The sequence below is a fragment of the Pongo pygmaeus genome, chromosome 19, assembly GCF_028885625.2.
Source record: "Pongo pygmaeus isolate AG05252 chromosome 19, NHGRI_mPonPyg2-v2.0_pri, whole genome shotgun sequence".
Classification (NCBI taxonomy): Eukaryota; Metazoa; Chordata; class Mammalia; order Primates; family Hominidae; genus Pongo; species Pongo pygmaeus.
This window is the reverse complement of record NC_072392.2, coordinates 86090391-86111869: the sequence shown is the minus strand read 5'-3', so window position 1 is coordinate 86111869 and position 21479 is coordinate 86090391. Positions and strand designations below refer to the sequence as shown.

At 40.4% G+C, this 21479-nt stretch overlaps 1 protein-coding gene across 31 annotated transcripts in view; it reads right to left on the bottom strand.

Moving 5' to 3' along the window:
* Positions 1-21479, bottom strand: part of BPTF (bromodomain PHD finger transcription factor) — a 157516-nt gene that overhangs the window by 74635 nt on the left and 61402 nt on the right. For 26 of the 31 annotated variants that reach the window (XM_063656485.1, XM_063656483.1, XM_063656488.1 and 23 more), the window contains 5 exons: positions 16495-16685; positions 14809-15164; positions 14373-14504; positions 4409-4538; positions 3486-3624 (listed from right to left, as the gene is read on the bottom strand). In XM_063656485.1, the coding sequence (XP_063512555.1) occupies positions 3486-3624; positions 4409-4538; positions 14373-14504; positions 14809-15164; positions 16495-16685 (948 nt within the window). The remainder of the gene's footprint in view (positions 1-3485; positions 3625-4408; positions 4539-14372; positions 14505-14808; positions 15165-16494; positions 16686-21479) is intronic. The other 5 variants (XM_054459627.2, XM_054459620.2, XM_054459626.2 and 2 more) reach the window with 1 other exon arrangement.

Genomic DNA, 21479 nt, shown 5'->3' with positions numbered 1-21479 from the left:
TCTCAGCTACTTGGGAGGCTGAAGCAGAATTCCTTCAACCTGGGAGGTGGAGTTTGCAGCGAGCTGAGATGGTGCCACTGCACTCCAGCCTGGCTGACAGAGCGAGACTGTCACACACACACAAAAATGAAAGAAAACTCGTGTATGAAGGATTATCACAACCTGTTCGATCATTCCAGAAAGTCCATATCAGTGGTTTCTAACATAGTTTGTGTCACAGAACCCTATTAGAAATGGATAAATGCTATGATCCTCTACCAAGGAAAAAAGTTATGTATATAAACTTTTGTAATCTATTTCGATGGTTCTTGGCCTCCTTGAAGTTTATGTAACAGAATAAAAGACTGAAGAAAAATAATCATAGGCAATTTGTGGCCTTGTTTACTGCTTACAGTAAAAAAGTATCTCTAAGACAACGAGGGTAAGTGGAAAATGGACTGAGAATCAGATGATTCATTTGTTAATTACAGTTAATTTGTTGAGTGTGATAATGACATGACGGTTATGGAAAAATGTCTACATAGAGATACATATTGAACTTCTGGTGAAACGTGATTTCTGGGATTTGTTTTAAAACACTGCAGGATTAAAAAAAGTGGTCAGTGACAACTGAACAAAGTGTGATAAAATTTGGCTGGGAGCAGTGACTCACACCTGTAATCCCAGCACTTTGGGAGGCCGAGGCAGGCAGATCACTTGAAGTCAGGAGTTCGAGATCAGCCTGGCCAACATGGCGAAACGCTGTCTCTATTAAAAATACAAAAATTAGCTGGGCGTGGTGGCGGGCACTTGTAATCCCAGCTATTTGGGAGGCTGAGGCAAGAGAATTGCTTCAACCCGGGAAGTGGAGGTTGCAGTGAGCTGAGACCATGCCACTGCACTCTAGCCTGGGTGACAGAGCAAAACTCCATCTCAAAAAAAAAAAAAAAAAAAAAAGAAGTGATAAACTTTGATAATTGTTGAAGCTGAATGAGTTCATTATTCTCTTCGTATTTGTGTAGTTTTAAATTTCCCATAATAATTACAAAAAAAAATCAAGCCTCCCAAAACAGAACTACTGTCTAGATGAATATTCTTGGGCCTTAAAGGCTTTTTTTTTTTTTTTTTTTTTGGAGACAGGGTCTTGCTCTGTCACCCAGGCTGGAGCACAGTGGGTTGATCTCGGCTCACTGGAGCCTTGAACTCTGGGCTCAAGCGATCCTCCCTCATCAGCCTCTTGAATAACTGGGAATACAGGTGTGTACTAATATGCCCGGCTAATTTTTGCATTTTTTGTAGAGATGGGGATTTGCCATGTCACCCAGGCTGTTTCTTGAACTCCTGGGCTCAATTGATCCTCCCCTGCCTTGGCATCCCATCACAGGTGTGAGCCACGGTACCTGGCCTTAAAGGCATTTTCCTATTCTTTACCTTCTTCTTCACTTGAACCTAAATATCCCAAGGACCTAGCAAGGTATATCTATTTTTTATTTAAATGAATGATTTCTTCCAGAAAGGTCTGGCTGAAGGGAAGAGAGTGCAAAGAAATCATAATTCTGTTGTGAGCAAGATACTGGTGTGAGAAAATAGATATAAAAAATATATCTATTTTTAATTTAAATGAATGATTTCTTCCAGAAAGGTCTGGCTGAAGGAAGGGAAGACGGTGCAAAGAAACCGTAATCCTGTCAAGAGCAAGATAGTGGTGAGGTAAGAAAAGAATCACAGAAAAGGGCTTGGGTCCTGCCAGCGTTCTATCACTCTGTGTATATGTGGTCTTCACTATGTCACCTAGCACCCTCACGAAATAATCAGCTCATTGAACATGAGTTTAAAAACACATGATCTTTTAAAAGAGCAGTTCATCTCTGTAGAGTTCTGTGATTCTAAATACTAAAGCTCATTAGCCAGTTGTAAAAACTCAATTAATAGCTTATTTATAGGCCAGGCGCAGTGGTCACACCTGTAATCCCAGCACTTTGGGAGGCCGAGGTGGGCAGATTGCAAAGTCAAGAGATTGAGACCATCCTGGCCAACATGGTGAAACTCTGTCTCTATAAAAAATACAAAAATTAACTGGGCATGGTGGTGTGCACCTGTAGTCCCAGCTACTCGGGAGGCTGAGGCAGGAGAACTGCTTGAACCCAGGAGGCGGAGGTTGCAGTGAGCCGAGATACGCCACTGCACTCCAGCCTGGTGACAGAGCAAGACTCCATTTCAAAAAAACAAAAACAAACCCCCCCCCCCCCCCCCGAAAAAACCTCATTTATTTATTTATTTTTTTAAATTATACTTTAGTTCTAGGGTACGTGTGCACAACATGCAGGTTTGTGACATATGTATACATGTGCCATGTTAGTGTGCTGCACCCATTAACTCTACATTTACATTAGGTATATCTCCTAATGCTATACCCCAACCTCCCCCCACCCCACGACAGGCCCCGGTGTGTGATGTTCCCCATCCTGTGTCCAAATGTTCTCATTGAAAAAACCTCATTTATGTGACAGTGTTTTGGAAGCCTCTATCACTTCCTTTCTGGTTTTCTCTTACTTGCAGCAATGCTAAGGTTACTAGATACATGACTCCTCAAGAAGTGAATTAGTACTGAATTAAGATTTTTTTTTTTAAGAGACTGAGTCTCGCTCTGTCATTCAGGCTCGAGTGCAACAGCACAATTATAGCTCACTGCAGCCTCAAACTCCTGGCCTCAAGCAATCCTCCTGCCTCAGACCCCCAAGTAGCTGGGACCCCAGCCATGTGGCACTACACCTGGCTAATTTTTAAAACTTTTTTGTAGAGATGGGGTCTTGCTATGTTGCCCAGGCTGGCCTTGAACTCCTGGCCTCAAGTGATCCTCCTGCCTCAGCCTCCCAAAGCACTGGGATTATAGGTGTAAGCCACTGTGGCTGGCCTGAATTTTTTTTTTTTTTTTTTGAGACAAGAGTCTTGCTCTGTCACCTAGGCTGGAGTGCAGTGGTGCAATCTTGGCTCACTGCAACCTCTGCCTCCTGGGTTTAAGCCATTCTCCTGCCTCAGCCTCCTCAGTAGCTGGGATCACAGGCGTGTGCCAGTACACCCAGCAAATTTTGTACTTTTAGTAGAGACAGGGTTTCACCATGTTAGCCAGGGTAGTCTAGAACTCCTGACCTCAAGTGATCCACCCTCCATGGCCTCCCAAAGTGCTGGGATTACAGGCGTGAACCACCCCGCCTGGCTGCCTGGCCTGAATTTAAGATTTTGAAAAATGATAATCAGGCGGCTAAGGCCTCTTCTAAAAAACAAGTTCCATTCTACAATCTTACGGAAATCTGAGACATCAAATTCCTGTGAATAAAGGTAATTTTTAAAGTTTTAGGGTTTTAGTAAACTAAACTAGTAATTCTGCAGTACTAATAAAAATTTCAGAAAAATGTTTTTATCTAAAATATAGTCAATATACTACAAATTTATAAGAAATATAAAGCAGAAACGATTATGCAGGACATGTAATTTTAATTACTTACTTCCTTCTAACGACTTTCTGTAATTCACATTAGTATTGCCTGGCAATTTAGGAACAAACCTATAAACATGAGTTTTACTAATCCAGCTCCAACCACCATATCCTGTCACTCTGTACTCTTCACCTTTTTGTTTCCAAACCTGGTGTAAATGAAAACATTTTGATTAAACAATAAGAATAACAATGCTTATAAACCACATGTGGTTTCATGCATTTTTACCAAACAAGTTTCAAAGTCAGGCAAACGAAATTTACTAATCATCCCCAGGTTTTTCCAAGTGGGGACAAAAAAAATTTACTAATCAATTTAGCTTTCACTGGGAATCAAAGATTAATGAAGTAATACTCCTTTTTAGCATGTAAAATTTAACACAATTTTACAGTTTTATAACAATTTCAACAAATTGGCCTTGTAAGCCTCCAATATTCTAAGATAAACCGATGCTTTGTAAATTTGCCAGGAAGATGTACTTTATCCCTAACATATTAATTAAAAGACTATGTCAAAAGTAGGCCAGGAGCAGTGGCTCATGCCTGTAATCCCAGCACTTTGGGAGGCCAAGTCAGGCGGATCACCTGAGGTCAGGAGTTCAAGACTCACCTGGCTAACATGGTGAAACCCCATGTCTACTAAAAATACAAAAATTAGCCGGGCGTGGTGGTGCACGCCTATAATCCCAGATACTTGGGAGGCTGAGGCAGGAGAATCGTTTGAACCCAGGAGGCGGAGGCTGTAGTGAGCCAAGATTGTGCCACTGCACTCCAATCTGGGCAACAGAGCGACACTCTGTCTCAAAATAAATAAATAAATAAAATACAAAGACTATGTCAAAAATAAAATAAAATTAGTTAAGTATTCAAAGTTTCAGAACAAAAGTCTCAGAAATGGCTAACACTATTTTAAAGGGTTGTTTTAAAAATTACCTGATGCTTAACTGGAAATGTGTATTTTACCCATGTCGCTTGCTGCATCGTTTCTTCTTCTTCCTGTTTTTTCTCTTTTTTTTTGACTTTCTCCTTTTCTTCTCTTTCAATTGATGTCATCCGGTGTAACCTAAGAATTCATGCATAGAAAGACAATGTTAACTTGGAAAAATAAACACAAAAGATAAAAATGCAATACTGAAAAATCAGGAAGACAAAGCAGACTTAGTTATAATCCTACAAACCAGACAACCCCAACTGACAAAACTTAGTTGTAGTTGTACAATTCCTTAATAAGAAAAGATAAAGAGTACAAAAAGGCAAAAACAAGAAATGCTATCCTTTCCATGCCTCCCCATAAGAAATAATTATTATTTATTTCTAAAACATTTCACGTATATATGGTATATACCAACATTTATGTATCTCTTTACATAGTCCATTACATATTCACACATATGTACTTTTTAGTGCACACACAACCACAGTTTTTAATCAATGGATAATCACACCAGAAGACCTTTCCTTATCAAAATATACAGATTTTTTAAGGAATTAAAAAATACACCATTGCATGGATACACCATAATTTATTAAACCAGGTCACTGTTAAAGAATACTTTGTTTCCAGAGTTTTTTCCTTCCAAAAAACAAAGACCAAAGAATACAAAAACATTTATTTTATCAACCGGTATTTCTGATTCTCACAAGGACTGGGGATTTTAAAGCACTCACAGAATCTATTAACAGAAATCAGGTTTCTTACATCCGCAGAGAAAGGGGCCCATGGGGCCCCATCTTTCGAGAGAGAAAGAGAGGAAGGATGAGGAAGGTTGGCCCATATTGACCTAAATCATGAGACACAGGCATCGGCCACAACTCCTTCTCAGGCAGGAAAGGAAATCACTGCACCTACCAGCAAAGACCAGGCCTATGGTGAGGCTCTACATTTAGGGGATTAGACTAGATTTTTATGAATCAGAATATTTCTCAGAGAGACACGAAGCAAAACCTACAAAGAAAGGAGCTCTTGTCTCCAAGAGCGCTAGTGGCAGAAGAACTGCTTTTATCACACCCTAACCAGATGCAGCCAATTTCTCATGCACAGCTCTGCGGAAAGAATAGAGACCTTTTGTTAACTTGGAGTAGTGATGCCGAAAAGATGTGGGAGGGGATTTCAGTCTTTTTATCCCCTTTCCCCCCCACCAAAAACTCCCCATCACCCTCCCTGCTTCTTCTCTCCCTCCCAACTTTTACGAAGGCTTTGTGTCCCTGTGATTGTAGGTTCCCAGAATACAGTCTCCCCCAGGCTGACAGCTCATGCCTATTAACTGCACTCAACTGGTGTAGCAAACATTCTCCATAGGCTCTTCACAGTCTCTCATAAGCTGATGGGAGGAGGGGAAAGGGAGCGGATCCTCACTGGGAGCTAATGTACTCAAATTCCATCCCTCTGCCAACACGCTTGGAACTAAGGAGAAGGACAAGCTCTGCAGGCACAATACGGTGGATAACCTGACAGTCTCAGGCTACAGGAGTAAGGCCGGGTGACTATGCCAGGAGGACTGTGTAGGATTTCTCATGGAGATTTTGAGGGCTTGGCTTCTATACACCTCTGAAAGGCCAGGTCCAGCATGGCAACTGGGCCATTTTCGCTGAGAGAGGCCAGGAATGGAGCACTGTCTGAAGGACTCTAGCGCAGTGACACCCTAGGAGCTCAAAGCTGGGCAAGGTGCTCAGTTGTGTTCTTGGTGTCCACAAGGCAAAGAGGTCCCTTTTATCACCAAATACAAAGGCTTCTCTTTGTGGAGGAAGCAAGGCCAGTTAGGCAGTCTTATGGCTAATCTCTGATGCTACCTATCCCACAGTAGCATGCTGGTGGGTGTGATGCTACCCATCCCACAGTAGCATGCTGGTGGGTGTGATGCTACCCATCCCACAGTAGCATGCTGGTGGGTGTGATGCTACCCATCCCACAGTAGCATGCTGGTGGGTGTGATGCTACCTATCCCACAGTAGCATGCTGGTGGGTGTGCCAGTGGCAGATTTTCTTTCTACTTCTCCTTGGCCAACGAAGTCCAACCAAGAGAATGAACTGAACTTCAACTCCACTGGTGCTCAGGGTTTTGTGGTGTTTTGCTATCACAGCCATAGCTGTAACAAACAATATTTTATGTCTTTCTTGGTAAATCTGGGGAGTACCCCTCTCTAACCTCCAGTGGTGGGATGGCTGGGTCCAAAAGTTCTTGCACTGAAAATGCTGACAGATATAGGGTCAAACTGCTCTTCAGAACAGTGCAATCATAAAGCCACCCTGCGTTCCTACACCTTAACTCATGCTGAGTTAGTATTGAACTTCTAAACTGTTAGTTAAACTCAGAGGTAAAAAATGCTATCCCATTGTTTTTAATTATGAGAGAAGTAATCATTTTTTATGTCTACTGGCCTTTCATATTTATTTTTCTGCAAAATGCCTATTCAAATCCTTTGTCTTGTTTGTATTAGACTATTAGTACTTCTCATTTATAAAAGGTCTTTGTCAATTAAGAAAATTTTCCATTTGTGGTACAAATATTTTTCCTCGGTTTGTCATCTGTCTTTTGAGTTTGATTACAGTAACATTTTTCCACTCAGAATTTTAAATACATGTATCCACTTTTTTCCTCTATGGCATCTGGATTTTTTATCTGTTTAAAAAGAAAGTATCACAACAAAAACAGAAATTAATTCATGCTTTCTTATTGAAGTTTTCTTTTGTTTTTAGGGTTCTGGGTTTTTTTAAAATAATTCGTCATCAATCTAAATGTTTTTTTGCTAAGGCAGAGATCTAAGTGATATTTTCCCAAACATGCTTTCCCTTTGTGATGTGCAATGCTACTACAGCTAAATCCCCATGCTTAGGTCTATTTTTGGATTCTGTATTTTATCTACTGATTTGCTTCTTCTGTAGAACAAATTACTGAAGCTTCAAAATGTGCTTTAATATCTAGTACCTTTTTCACTAACATCTATTTTTTCCCCTTTTGGCTATTCTTACACAATAACTTTTTTTTTTTTTTTTTTTTTTTTAAAGACAGGTTGTCACTCCGTTGCCCAGGATGCAGTGCAGTGGCGCAATCATAGCTCACTGCAGCCTCAAACTCCTGGGCTCAAGCAATCCTCCTCCAACTTCTGGGCTCAGTCTCCCAAGTAGCTGGCATTACAGGCACGCAAGACCATGCCTGGCCAATTTTAATTTTTTTGTAGGGACAGAGCCTTGCTATGTTGCCCAGGCTGGTCTCAAACTTCTCACTTCAGGTGATCCTCCCTCCTCAACCTCTCCAAGTGTTGGGATTATAGGCGTGAGCTACTGTGCGCAGTTTGTTGCACATTAACTTTTCTAGATCAAATATTAGTATCATTTTGGTCAAACCTCCCCTGCTCCAGGATGGAAAATCTTATTCCCAAAGTATTCTTCATGTCTTTAGTTAAGCTTTAAAGATTGCTTAACTTTTTAATTAATTAATTAATTAATTATTATTTTTGGTAGAGACAAGGTCTCCCTATGTTGCCCAGGCTGGTCTTGAACTCCTGGGCTCAAGTGATCCTCCCGCCTCACCTCCCAAAGTGCTGGGATTACAGGCGTGTGCCACCACACCTGGCCTAAAGATTGCTTTACACAGGCCTTGACTATTTCTTGTTACATTTGGCCGAACACGGTGGCTCACGCCTGTAATCCCGGCACTTTGGGAGGCCATGGAGGGTGGATCACTTGAGGACAGGAGTTCCAGACCAGCCTGGCCAACACGACAAAACCCCATCTCTACTAAAAACACGAAAAGTAGCCGGGCATTGTGGCACTTGTCTGTAATCCCAGCTACTCAGGAGGCTGAGGCAGTAGAACTGCTTGAACCCGGGAAGTGGAGGTTGCAGTGAGCCGAGATTGCGCCACTGCCCTCCAGCCTGGGCGACAGAGCGAGACTCTGTCTCAAAACACACAGACACACTTATGCACACAAACACACAATTATTCCTAGGTGTTGTAGGTTTTTGTTGTTGTTGTTCCTGGAATCTTTTGCTTCATTAAAATTTTCAAAAATATGTAAAATGCAACCAGGTTAAGAAACAGAACTTTATCTACAACCAATACATCAGATGCTTGTGTGTCCAACTCCCTGGCAATCAATACTTTTGTGCTAAACATTCCCTTGTTTTTCCTTATACTTTTAGAACCTATGTGTGTGCATCCTAAACAGTATAAAGTTTGCCTTTTGAAAACTCAGCATAGGCCGGGCGCGGTGGCTCACGCTTGTAATCCCAGCACTTTGGGAAGCCAAGGTGGGCAGATCATGAGGTTGGGAGTTGGAGACCAGCCTGGCCAACACAGTGAAACCCCATCTCTACTAAAAATACAAAAATTAGCTGGTCGTGGTGGCACATGCCTATAATCCCAGCTATTTAGGAGGCTGAGGCAGGAGAATCACTCGAACCCGGGAGGTGGAGGTTGCAGTAAGCTGAGATTGCACCACTGCACTCCAGCCTGAGCGACAGAGCAAGACTCTGTCTCAAAAAAAAAAAAAAAGAAAACTCAGCATCAAGTATAAAACTACCTGCATAGAGCAGTATTGTTACTATCAAAAAAGGTTGCCAGGAAAATATAAACTTGTCTCTAGGTCACAGTCTGGCTTCAGCTTTCAGGAAAGTTTACAGACCTCTTTTGGTGAAATCAGTGGGCGAGATCATGAGCAAACCCTAGAAGATACAGGGCTCACCACAATCAAGGTATCTGGCGTGACTGCAGCATAAAACAGGTCTACTACAGCGAAGCATCCAAAGCGGCTGGCTCTGTACTTCCTGCTTTTGGCTCTTTTAAGGACTGTTTTCTCCCACTGATTTGGGATTTGGCCTTCGTGGGTAGGGGGCCATTTGTCTACCTGCATTATTGCTTCAGCAATTTTATAGGTGGTGTATTTTCTGTTGTTCCCCTTGTCCCTATGGGTCTGTAATTTTACAAAAGTTTGGCCACAGTTTTGGTGGAGTTCAGCGTGGAACAAAATTACATGGTTAATTAATTAGATCAACTGCATATAATAATTGTGTCTGTATCTTGACAATATTTATAAGTTTTATCTCTCTTGGCAAACTGCATTTCCTGGTACTTTTAGAAAATTTTTGTTGTTGTTGTTGTTGTTGTTGTTTTTTTTTTTGAGACAGGGTATCACTCTGTTGCCCATGCTGGAGTGCAGTGGCGCAATTATGGCTCACTGCAGCCTCCAGCTCCTGGCCTCAAGCAATTCTCCTGCCGTGGTTGCCCAAAGTGCTGGGATTACAGGTGGGAGAGCCACCTCACGCAGCCAATAGTGGGTATCTTTTTTGTTCCATCTGAATGTTATTGGGAATGCTTCAAGGGTTTCACCAAAAGGCATAATAATTTGGTTTGCAATACATCTTCAAAAAAAAAAAAAAAAAAAGACTTCATATACTCGTATTTATCTAAGAGTTTAAAAAAAAAAAAGAAAAAAGAAAAAATAGGCCAGGTGCAGCGGCTCACACCTGTAATCCCAGCACTTTGGGAGGCCAACGTGGGAGGATCACTTGAGGTCAGAGATTCAAGATCAGTCTGAGTAACATAGGGAGACCCCATTTCTACAAAAAAATTAAAAATGTAAAAAAATTAAAAATAATAAAACCCAATAAACAATAATGAACTTAGATAAAATACCTTCTTGGCATCCAATAAGATGATCAAAAGGTTTCTTTTCTTCAACTTTTTTCTTTTTGAGACAGCATCTTGCTCTGTTGCTCAGGATGGAGTGCAGTGGTGCGATCTCAGCTCATTGCAACCTCTGCCTCCCGGGTTCAAGTGATTCTCCTGCCTCAGCCTCCTAGTAGCTGGGACTAAAGGCATGCAACACCATGCCTGGCTAATTTTTAGTAGAGATGGGGTTTCACCACGTTGGCCAGGCTGGTCTTAAACTCCTGGGCTCAAGTGATCCACTCGCCTTGGCCTCCCAAAGTGCTGGGATTACAAGTGTGAGCCACCGCATCCAGCCTTTCTTTGACTTCTTAAAATAGCATGGTATTAGTAATCTCCTAGTATTGGAGATTGGTGTCTAAAGTGAAGCCAATTTAGCCATGGTTTCTTATTCTTTAAATTTACTCCTGAATGTATCTGCATACCAATATTTTCAGATTTCTTATAGATACACCTATTTGCTATTAATTATTAATAAATATTAATAAAGAAAACAGGGCCATAATTTTCTATTTGTCTATTTATCAAGTTTCCTAACAGTTTCACACTAACAAAAACAATAATCTATAAAATTTCCTTTTTCTATTCTGGTAGAAAAGTTTACATAGAACTATCTGGTTCTTGAAATTTAAGAAATACCTTATGAAATCATCTGGTCCTGCCATCACCTTGATGACAGGTGCAGTGATAAACAACCAGAAATCCTTTTCCTGCCTAAGAGTGTGGCTTCTGCCCTACTAAGGACTAAGATCAGTGTGGCGTCCTCCCCAACCCTTCCCCCCACCCAAAAGGAGCTTGGTGGGTCCCTGTCTGTGGCGGTGGGGATGGAAGGTGGGGCACGATGAGTTGGGGACTTTTATTCCACCATCTTGGTCCACTCTTTCTAGGTGGACCCCTTTGTGGATGTAGGAAACCTGAATACTGTGTTAGTGACCCTGTGAAGGCTTTAAAATTCCAAGTTCTAGTAAAAGAGAATCAGAAATATTGGTTAGTATGTCTCTTTCTTTACTCTTTTTTTTTTTTTTTGAGACAGAGTTTCACTCTTGTTGCCTAGGCTGGAGTGCAACGGCACAATCTCGGCTCACCGCAACCTCCGCCTCCCGGGTTCAAGCGATTCTCATGCCTCAGCCTCCCGAGTAGCTGGGATTACAGGCATGTGCCACCATGCCTGGTTAATTTCGCTTTTTTTTTTTTTTTTTTTAGTAGAGAAAGGGTTTCTCCACGTTAGTCAGGCTGGTCTCGAATTCCCGACCTCAGGCGACTGCCCACCTTGGCCTCCCAAAGTGCTGGGATTACAGGCATGAGCCACCGTGCCCAGCCTCTTTTTTTATTCTTGATATTGGTTATTTGTGCTGTATTATTTTTCCCCCCTTGATAATCTTATCAGAGACTTATAAAACATAATGGGATCTAAAGGTATATTTGTTTTCTATTTCATCATATTTGCTCATCTTTAATATTTTCTTTCTTTAGGTTGGTTCCTTGAGATGTACCCCTAGCTAATTAATTCGCAGTTTTTCTTTTCTAATATAAGCACTAAAAGCTAGCAACTTCTCCTAGGAAATCTTTAATTGCATCTGACAAATTTCAATGTATGTAGTACTTTCATGAACATCCAGATCAAAATGTCTTCCAGTTTTATGATTTATAGTTGAGCATTTATTTATTTAGAAGCATATTTCTTACCTTTCAAGCATATAGCCCTTGCCTTTAAAATTTTACAAATATCTATATCCCTAAACAATACTGTAACATTGTATTATCACATATGCTTTTAAAATCTACACAAATGTATGTAGTATATACATTTATCCTGATGTATTTTTAGTGATGGAACTGTTTTCTCTTTTTAAAAATTTTTATTTTAGATTCAGGAGGTATATGTGCACTGGGGGGAACAGAGTTTCTAGTTACTCATTACCTGTATAGTAAACACCGTACCCAATAGGTAATTTTTACAACCCTTGTGCCCCTCCCACCCTCTCCAAATGTTTTCATTCTATTGTAAACTTACGAGACTCAATCTTGACACTTGTTGCTCCAGTGTGTTTTTCACTGCTATGTAACAGTCCATTATGAAATAACACAATTTAAACATGCCCAATATTGGCCGGGTGCAGTCGCTCATGCCTGTAATCCCAGAACTTTGGGAGGCTGAGGCGGGCGGATCACAAGGTCAGGAGATCGAGACCATCCTGGCTAACATGGTGAAACCCTGTCTCTACTAAAAATATAAAAAATTAGCTGGGCATGGTGGTGGGTGCCTGTAGTCCCAGTTACTCGGGAGGCTGAGGCAGGAGAATGGCATGAACCTGGGAGGCAGAGCTGCAGTAAGCCGAGATCATGCCACTGCACTCCAGCCTGGGCGACGGAGCAAGACTCCGTCTCAAAAAAAAAAAAAAAAAAAAAAAAAGCCTGATTATGAGTACTTAGGAATTGTTTCCAAATTTCACCATTATGAAATAATATTATAAGGAACACCCTGCTATAATGTCTTCTCATGTACACAGGGTAAAAGTTTCTCTACTGTATTAGGAAGGAGTCGAATTGCATTTTTAACTTTGTTTTTGTCAAACCATTCTCTAAAATGGTTATAGCAACCATTGTACTAATTGCACTCTTATCAGAAATTTATCACAACTGTAATCCCAGCACTCCAGTAGGCTGAGGCAGGCAGATCGCTTGAGCCCAGAGTTCAAGAACAGCCTGGGCAACATAATGAGACCCCATGTCTATAAAAAATACAAAAATTAGCCAGGCATAGTGGAATGCGTCTGTAGTCCCAACTACTCAGGAGGCTGAGGTGAGAGGATAACCTTAGCCCAGGGAGGTCAGGGCTGCAGTGAGCTGTGATGGCACCACTGTACTCCAGCCTGGGTGACAGTGAGATCCTGTGTCAAAAAGAAAAAAAAAAAATGTATGTGGTGGAAACACCAAAGAAAACTGGGAGCCATACCTTTAGCAGATGAAAACCATTTAGCAGGCATAAATTTACTTTTCTCAAAAACATATATTATGTTCCTTTTTTTTTTTTTTTTTTTTTTTTTTGAGATGAAGTCTTGCTCTGTCACCCAGGCTGGAGTGCAGTGGCGCAATCTCGGTTCACTGTAACCTCCGCCTCCTGAGTTAAAGCGATTCTCCTGCCTCAGCCTCCCGAGTACCTGGGACTACAGGCATGTGCCACCACACCCAGCTAATTTTTGTGTTTTTAGTACCTCGGTCTCCCTAGGTGCTGGGATTACAGAGGTTAAGCCACTGTGCCTGGCTTGTATTTATATTTTAAAAACTATAGGGCTATGCCTTTGGAGTGGACTCTGTAGAAAAGATTGGGGCAGAGAAGATAAAATGGTTCTTACTTTTTGCTTCATGGCCTTAAATATTCTATTATTTACCATAACCTTAGTTTTGTAATAATAACTTTTTAAAGATTAAAGTTACAAAGCAAGTCTATCAGGGCTAAAAAGTAGATTCAAGTCACAAAATTTTCTTTCTTTTTAATCATCTGTTGAAGTTGCACAGCCCTGGGTCTACTTGGGAGCCACATGATCTTTGGTTGGACAATGAACTTTAAAAAAGGATGTAAATCAGATTCCTAGCATAGTGCCTACAAGATTCTAGAACACTAAAAAATGTGAGTGCTCTTTCTAGTCAATAAAAATGCTATTTACTTTAGAAAATATTTTAAATTTTCATATACCAGATCTCTTTTGATCTTCATCACAATCCTGTATGGCAAATAAGAACTAACATTCATGGTGGGTGTGGTGGCTCACACCTGTAATCCCGGCACTTTGGGAGGCCGAAGAGGGCAGATCACAAGATCAGGAGTTCAAGACCAGCCTCGCCAACACAGTGAAACCATGTCTCTACTAAAAATACAAATAATTAGCTAGGCATGGTGGCGGGTGCCTGTAATCCTAGCTACTCGGGAGGCTGAAACAACAGAATCGCTTGAACACGGGAGGCAGAGGTTACAGCAAGCTGAGACTGCGCCACTGCTCGCCAGCCTGGGTGACAGTGCAAGACTCTGTCTCAAAAAAAAAAAAAAAAAAAAAAAAAGAAAGAACTAATAATATTCATTCATGTTTACAACTTATATAGGAAGAAAATGAGGCCAAAAGTAAAGTCTTCAATATGGCCTCTTAAATATATTACCTTTCACAATTAGTAGGCTAGTTTTTCAAAAGCGAGTCCAACATTCATCATTTACAAGGCTCAGAATTCACTTACCTGGTATGTCCTAAAGATTCTCGCCATATTGGTAGCATCACAACTGGTTTAACTGCACACTCCAAAATGGCTAAAGCCAATGCAAATTCTCTGGGTTTGCTACACATCTGAACTGCTTTGATCCAATTTGCCCTATATTTCAGAAGAAATGGAAGAAATTATTTCACTAGGTTGACCTTAAATTAAAAGCACAATAGTTGTTACTTTGGCCTCCATCTGATTCCAGGGATAAAGAGTATGACTCCTAGAAATCCTCCAAATAGTGGTGTTGGTTCAGTAAGTTAGAAGTACACTCATGCCTCTAACGTCCTGTCTGCTGACCACACTGACTTCATTCAACTCATTGGTAACGACGTTTTCAAGTGCACATCTTGAACAATCATTTTATAAACATTTAGTGTATTTACAGCAATAAATTAACCTTAGTTTCCTTTACCTATGCGATGCCCAGTTGGGATGAAGGAAGGATGAAGGGATGTTGTTTTCTAATTGGGTGATAGTCAGTCTCAGAGTAGATATGGTAAGAACTTTGGACCCATGGACAGAACCGTTCCATTTGAACTCTCCTGCTGGCGTCAGACAGAATTTATGTGCAAGATGCCTTCTCTTATCATGATCTTCTCTGTGCTGGTGCTTATTCAAAGCAAATGAATTGGTGGAGTATTGATTGTGGTAGACGCGATACTTCCCTTCTTGACCCAATTTAAAATAATTGTTGATATTTCCTTTCATGATCACTTCCTTTTTGGTGCTCAACCGTGAAATTTCTCCTTGAGAGTTAACTACCAGTACCTGACCAAAAAAAGTAAAAGACTGCATTATTTATGTCAATCAAAGATGTAAATTTCATCTAATCAACTGTCTTTCAATAATTAAAATTAATCATTCAAAGTAAGATAAATCTTACGATAGAACTTTTGAAGTCTAAAAGCTAAGTTAAAAGCTAAAGCTAATTGTTTACAATTAAACCACCAAGATATGCCTGCAGAAAGAAAACTAACACATATTAAGTACCTATTACATGTCAGATACTATTATTCACTGCTTTCATGTATTAATACTTCAAATATACCCAAGAAACCATACATATAAATTACTCACCTACCATTTTTTTCAAGTTTATAACATATACTTAAGTGAAAAAGAAGGGCATTGCATGTACTATCCCCCAAAAAACATATTCCTAAAAACATCCTTTCGGGTCCTTTTATCATTCCAGCTATAGTGTAAGACCCCATGGATACTTCAAAATAGTATTTTCAGACAGTTGATCCCAACTCTTAGTGGACTATGAAATAAACAGTGGCCTTATTCAGCTTTTTAAAAAATAAAATATAATGCAATAGGCTAGCACAGAAAATATCAGAGTGCTTCCCACATAATAAGGTAAAACAGTATTTCAGAAAGCTTTTGAATATGTATACTGGGCTGCTATGAAAAAATGTGTATGTGACTGAGGGTCAGAGTCAAAAAGAAGTATGAAAGCCACTGCTTTTAAGCAACTGCTGTGATGTTAAGAACGTCCTTTATTCTTGCATATCTACCCTGCAAATAATTCTCGAATATGGGAGACAAAGTTGGGGCCATGTCCTGTCACCATGGCTAGCCGAAGCGCAGAGATACCGAGTCCTAGCTCTGATCCCATTGTTCATGATCAGAGCTGGGATGCCATGCTGTCCTATCTATAGTACTCTGCTATCAATGGGTAAGCCTCATCCTCTAATTAGCTGCAGGTTCACCTGAAGTGATCATAGCTAGATCTGAGCAGTGAATCATCTACAGTTCTTTAATAAACCATAAAACCCAAAATAGCCTACTCATATGTGTAAAGAAGGCTTTAATTCTTTGGAATTATATGCAGAATAAAACTGATCATGTAGTAAGAAAGTGTATCAGCCATTTATAGCATTTTTATGCCTTGACTGAAATTTGGGTATACAACTATACTTATAAAGCCTAATATTTTCAATCTGGTTAACCACTACAGTTTCGGAAATAGAGAAAATATAATCCAAAAATAGGTCTACAAATTTCTACAAATTTGCAGCCCCTATTTTTAAGGTGTGGTAATTAAAATTATCTCACATTCCACAGATTTTTGTTTTAAACAGAAAGAACACACCTCTTTGCCCTCCTTAAATAATTTATTTGCTTCATGTGCAGCGGCTGCCACCTGCTGGCTCTTCAGCTGACTAAGTTTGCTATCTGGATTCCGCAATCTGGTGATGATTCGAGTTGAGCCAGATGCTCCTTTTCCAGCTCCAGGAGATTCGCTTAGCTCCCCGTTGGACTTCTCCGATTTGAAATCACCTACTGTCAAATGAATAGGCCACAAAGCAATTGCTGACAATAAGTAAATAATTATAACCACCTTATTTCACCAAAACAGGTATCTGGTGTATGTGTAAGATCCACAAAGTAAACAGATAAAAAAAGGCCCTTGAATGGCAAAGCAAGTATCATTATTCCTTGAGGTTTTACTTAAAAGAAAATATGTTGTAACTTTACTGTGAGTCATCTATTATTCCACAAAAAATTCAAAAATGCTAGGTTATCTGTTTAAAAGCTCATCTGTTTGAAAACAGGAAGAGCTGCTACAAACTTACAAGTAACAAACATAATAATAACTCAAAAAGCAAACTAACAAAGCATTGCTTTATATATTCAATAAAAATATCTGTATAAAAAGGTGTAAGTTTTTGAAAGATTTCCACTGAAATTGTTTAAATACCAAATAGTTTTGAGCTTATAAACATAAATGTCATGAATTTTCCACTAGGGAATTTAGATAATTAACTGTGTATGCTTATCAATATAAAAAAATCAACTAAATTAGTTTTTTATAACCTAATAAAGACCTCTCAACATTTTCCTAGTAAATTTTTAAAGACACAGGAGCAATTTCTAAACTGCACAGGAGCAATTTCTGCTTTATATACTGATCAATCTCACTTTGGCTGAATTTTTTTTTTCTTTTTTTTGAGACAGGGTCTCATTCTGTTGCTCAGGCTGGAGTGCAGTGGCACAATCTCAGTTCACCTCAGCCTCAACCCCCCAGGCTCAAGTGATTCTCCCATCTCAGCCTTCCAAGTAGCTGGAATCACAGGCATGCACCACCATACCTGGCTAATTTTTTTGTATTTTCTGCAGAGATGGGGTTTTGCCATATTGCCCAGGCTGGAAAAATTTGTATACATTCTAAAACTACTGCATCACTGTTAAATTTCCATTGACCAGACAGTTGAATAAGTTCTGATTTTTCCTTTTTAATTTAAAGCTTTAAAAAATGAAGACACTGTGGCACTGGCAAATGAAAAGACAGATAATTTACTATATTATATATAATAAAGATGGCATTTTAAGTAAATAGAGACAAACTAGGATCGGGAAAACTGGCTATGCATTTTGGGGAAAATAATTAAGACAATTTTGTAAACATCTGTTAATTTTACCTGTTCCATACCCCTTCTTTCCTTTGGGGAGATACTTCCCTTCCCTCACCACCGCCCTCCCACACTTTAATCATATGATTCTGCCAGGGCTGCAAATCAAGTATGTTGCCCCTTTGGAGTGAGCAGCAGGACCCAGCGTGGCCAGACAAAGCACACCACTAGCTGGCCACAGTGACTGTCCCAGGACTGGCTCTTTGGCTCAATCCTCTCAGCACCCTTTTCCAGTTTTTAAAATCCAGAGATGGAGAAGGGGTCTTTGCTTTTTGTACTAATGAGGAGGAAGGGTATAAATCAGAAGTTGGCCACTTTTATTCCCACAACATGGAGAAAACTGTTGATAACAGCAAACAATAAGCCCATCACAGAGAAAAAATAAACAGAAAAATATCAAACAGCAAAACCAGAAGTAGCCTCGATAACCTCATTTGGCTCCCTAGATCCAACAATGCACCTGAGGCTGTCACCAACACTGGACTTCTCAATAGTGTATGTCAATAAAATTCCCTTTTTAAGCAAGTTTGATGTATTTCTATCAAAATCAGTAAATTCTAAATAATCCGGTAGCATATTTTAAGATTTTGACTCCAAAATATCACACTACTACAGTTTTGGAAATAAAGAAAATACAATTCAAAAGTAGGTCTAGAAATTTCTACAAATTTCCAGCCCTGATTTTTAAAGTATGGTAATTAAAATTATCTCACATTCCACAGATTTTTGTTTTAAACAGAAAGAACACACCTCTTTGCCCTCCTTAAATAATAAGTCAAAATGGAGAGAGGGTGCTGAGCATCTTGCCACCCCAGGCTGGAAAGCAAGTCACTTTGGATGTGTGGTAACAAAGCAGTTGGTCAGATTATCAATTTTCTCTTGGGTCTCAGATCATGGAGGTTTTTTTTTTTTTTTTTGAGATGGAGTTTCACTCTTGTCACCCAGGCTGGAGTGCAGTGGTGCGATCTCAGCTCACTGCAATCTCTGCCTCCTGGGTTTGAGCGATTCTCCTGCCTCAGCCTCCCAAGTAGCTGGGATTACAGGCGCCCGCCACCATGCCCAGCTAATTTTTGTATTTCTAGTAGAGACGGGGTTTCACCACGTTGGTCAGGCTGGTCTTGAACCCCTGACCTCAGGTGATCCACCCGCCTCAGCCTCCCAAAGTGATGGGATTACAGGCGTGAGCCACTGCGCCTGGCCTCGAGATCATGGAGTTTTATGCCAACATGTTGAACTATGGTGGTTAGTTCTTGGGACCATCTATAAAGTCCTGTAATAGATACTTTTTAGACATCATTTGGTCTGGGTCAGATTTCCTGAAAAGAGAAAGACAATGACACAGTGCTTTTAAAAAGCTTCCTAATTCAGAGCCAACAATCCAAAACTACTCAGAGTCAATCCTTTATCACTTGCTAAATTGAGTGCAAATAAGGGAAAGGAGGAGAAAATTACCACAGGGGTAAGACTTAAAGGAATGGAGAAAAAGAACTAAACTGAGGGTAGAGGTCTTTACTGAACACCCTCTGCCCAAAGGCCATATTCCTCCTATTATAAAGCAGTGGATCCTTGTGATGCAGCCTGGCAGCAGGCTACAGATCTACATCAGCCTCTGCAGCTCATTGTTTAATGATACCAGCAGGCATAAGCCTACACAAACTCTTCACCTGAGGACTAGGACTACTGGCCTACTAAACAGATAAACTGAGGAAGTGGAGGGTGTTCACCTTCATGGATCCTAAAGCAAGTTACTGGGCATTAAGTACTAGCTGGGAACCTAGGAATCTACAAGTGAGTGCTACTGTCAGAAAAAACCCCAAACCTGCCAAATAGGGTTATATGATTTTTTAATCCTATAGAAGTCCCCAGTAACCCAACCCCAGTAATAGACAGCAGGAACTAGGCAGCTAAAACAGAATGGCCTCCAGAAGGGGAATCTTCTTATATGCTTCTCACCTCTCAAACACAGCCATTCTCCCAGAAAACCAATGGCATCCAGATTTATTAAAGAACACCCTCTACTATGTTTATGAGTGTCATAGGCAGTTAAATTCATAATGTGGCTCATGGATTGTGAGATCAAGATAAGTCACCTCGAGATCTACTAGAATTTAATTTTTTTTTTTTTTTTTTTTTTGAGACGGAGTCTCGTTCTGTCACCCAGACTGGAGTGCAGTGGTGCGATCTCAGCTCACTGCAACCTCTGCCTCCTGGGTTCATGCAATTCTCCTGCCTCAGCCTCCCGAGTAGCTGGGATTACAGGCACACACCACCATGCCCGGCTAATATTTTTTGTATTTTTAGTAGAGATGGGGTTTCACTATGTTGGCCAGACTGGTCTCGAACTCCTGACCTCGTGATCCACCCGCCTTGGCCTCCCAAAGTGCTGGGATTACAGGCGTGAGCCACTGAGCCCGGCCCAGATCTACTGAAATTAACATACACACAGAGAAATACTAGATTTAGGTCTAGATACAACTATAGGATGTAACTGTGGGAAAGAGGTTTTTGAAAAAGTTTTAAGTTGTGGGTGAAATCTTTGCATTATATTAGGCAGAACCATTTTTGAATTGTATGTATGGGAACAAATGTGAGTACACACACATGCTGAGCTACCAAAGGATGGAAGTGTAGATATTTACTATGCTATAATATTTGCAGCGTCCCTCTTTCCTTAGAAAACCATTCCTACCCAACTCTAGTCATACACTTTTGCTGGAGGCATCAATCGTAGTACCTTGCCTGCCCTGGCCATAGGGTTAGAAACAATATGATCCAAGATAAGCCACTCAAATTCCTTCCTCAAGGGCTTTTGATTTGGAGCAGAAGTAGGGGCCTTGCCTTTGGGTCACAGACCTTGGAAACATATAAATTCAAATTGATGGTGCCATCTTCCCTGCCACATGGGAATAGCCTGTCTGTATTGGGAGAGAATGAGGTTAACACACATAAATATATGTAGACCTAAAAGGTGAGAGAGGAAAACAAAGAGTTTGATACCTGAGGGTCCGGTTATACCTGATGATGGCTCAGACTTTCCAACTACGTGAGCTAATTAAATTCTCTCTTCACTTAAGCTAGTTTAAGTTGGTTTGCAACTTGCAATTGAAAAAGTCCCGCCGGGCGCGGTGGCTCACGCCTGTAATCCTAGCACTTTGGGAGGCCAAGACGGGCGGATCACGAGGTCAGGAGATCGAGACCATCTTGGCTAACACGGTGAAACCCCGTTTCTACTAAAAATACAAAAAATTAGCCGGGCGTGTTGGCGGGCGCCTGTAGTCCCAGCTACTCGGGAGGCTGAGGCAGGAGAATGGCGTGAACCTGGGAGGCGGAGCTTGCAGTGAGCTGAGATCGTGCCACTGCACTCCAACCTGGGGGACACAGCGAGACTCCGTCTCAAAAAAAAAAGAAAATGTCCTAATTAAAACAGATTTCCAATTCATATCAAATGAAAATTATTACTTTAGATAGGTTGAAAACAAAGTTATAGAAGTATTATGAAGAATTACTGTAAAACATATGTATATTCTTGGGATGGGGATAACCCTCCTCAATAAAACACAAAATCTAGAGAAACTCTAAAGATAAAGATTGATAAATTTAACTATATAAAAATGTAAAAATTTCTGTATGACAACAAAGAGCTAAAAGTAGGCAATTACTATGC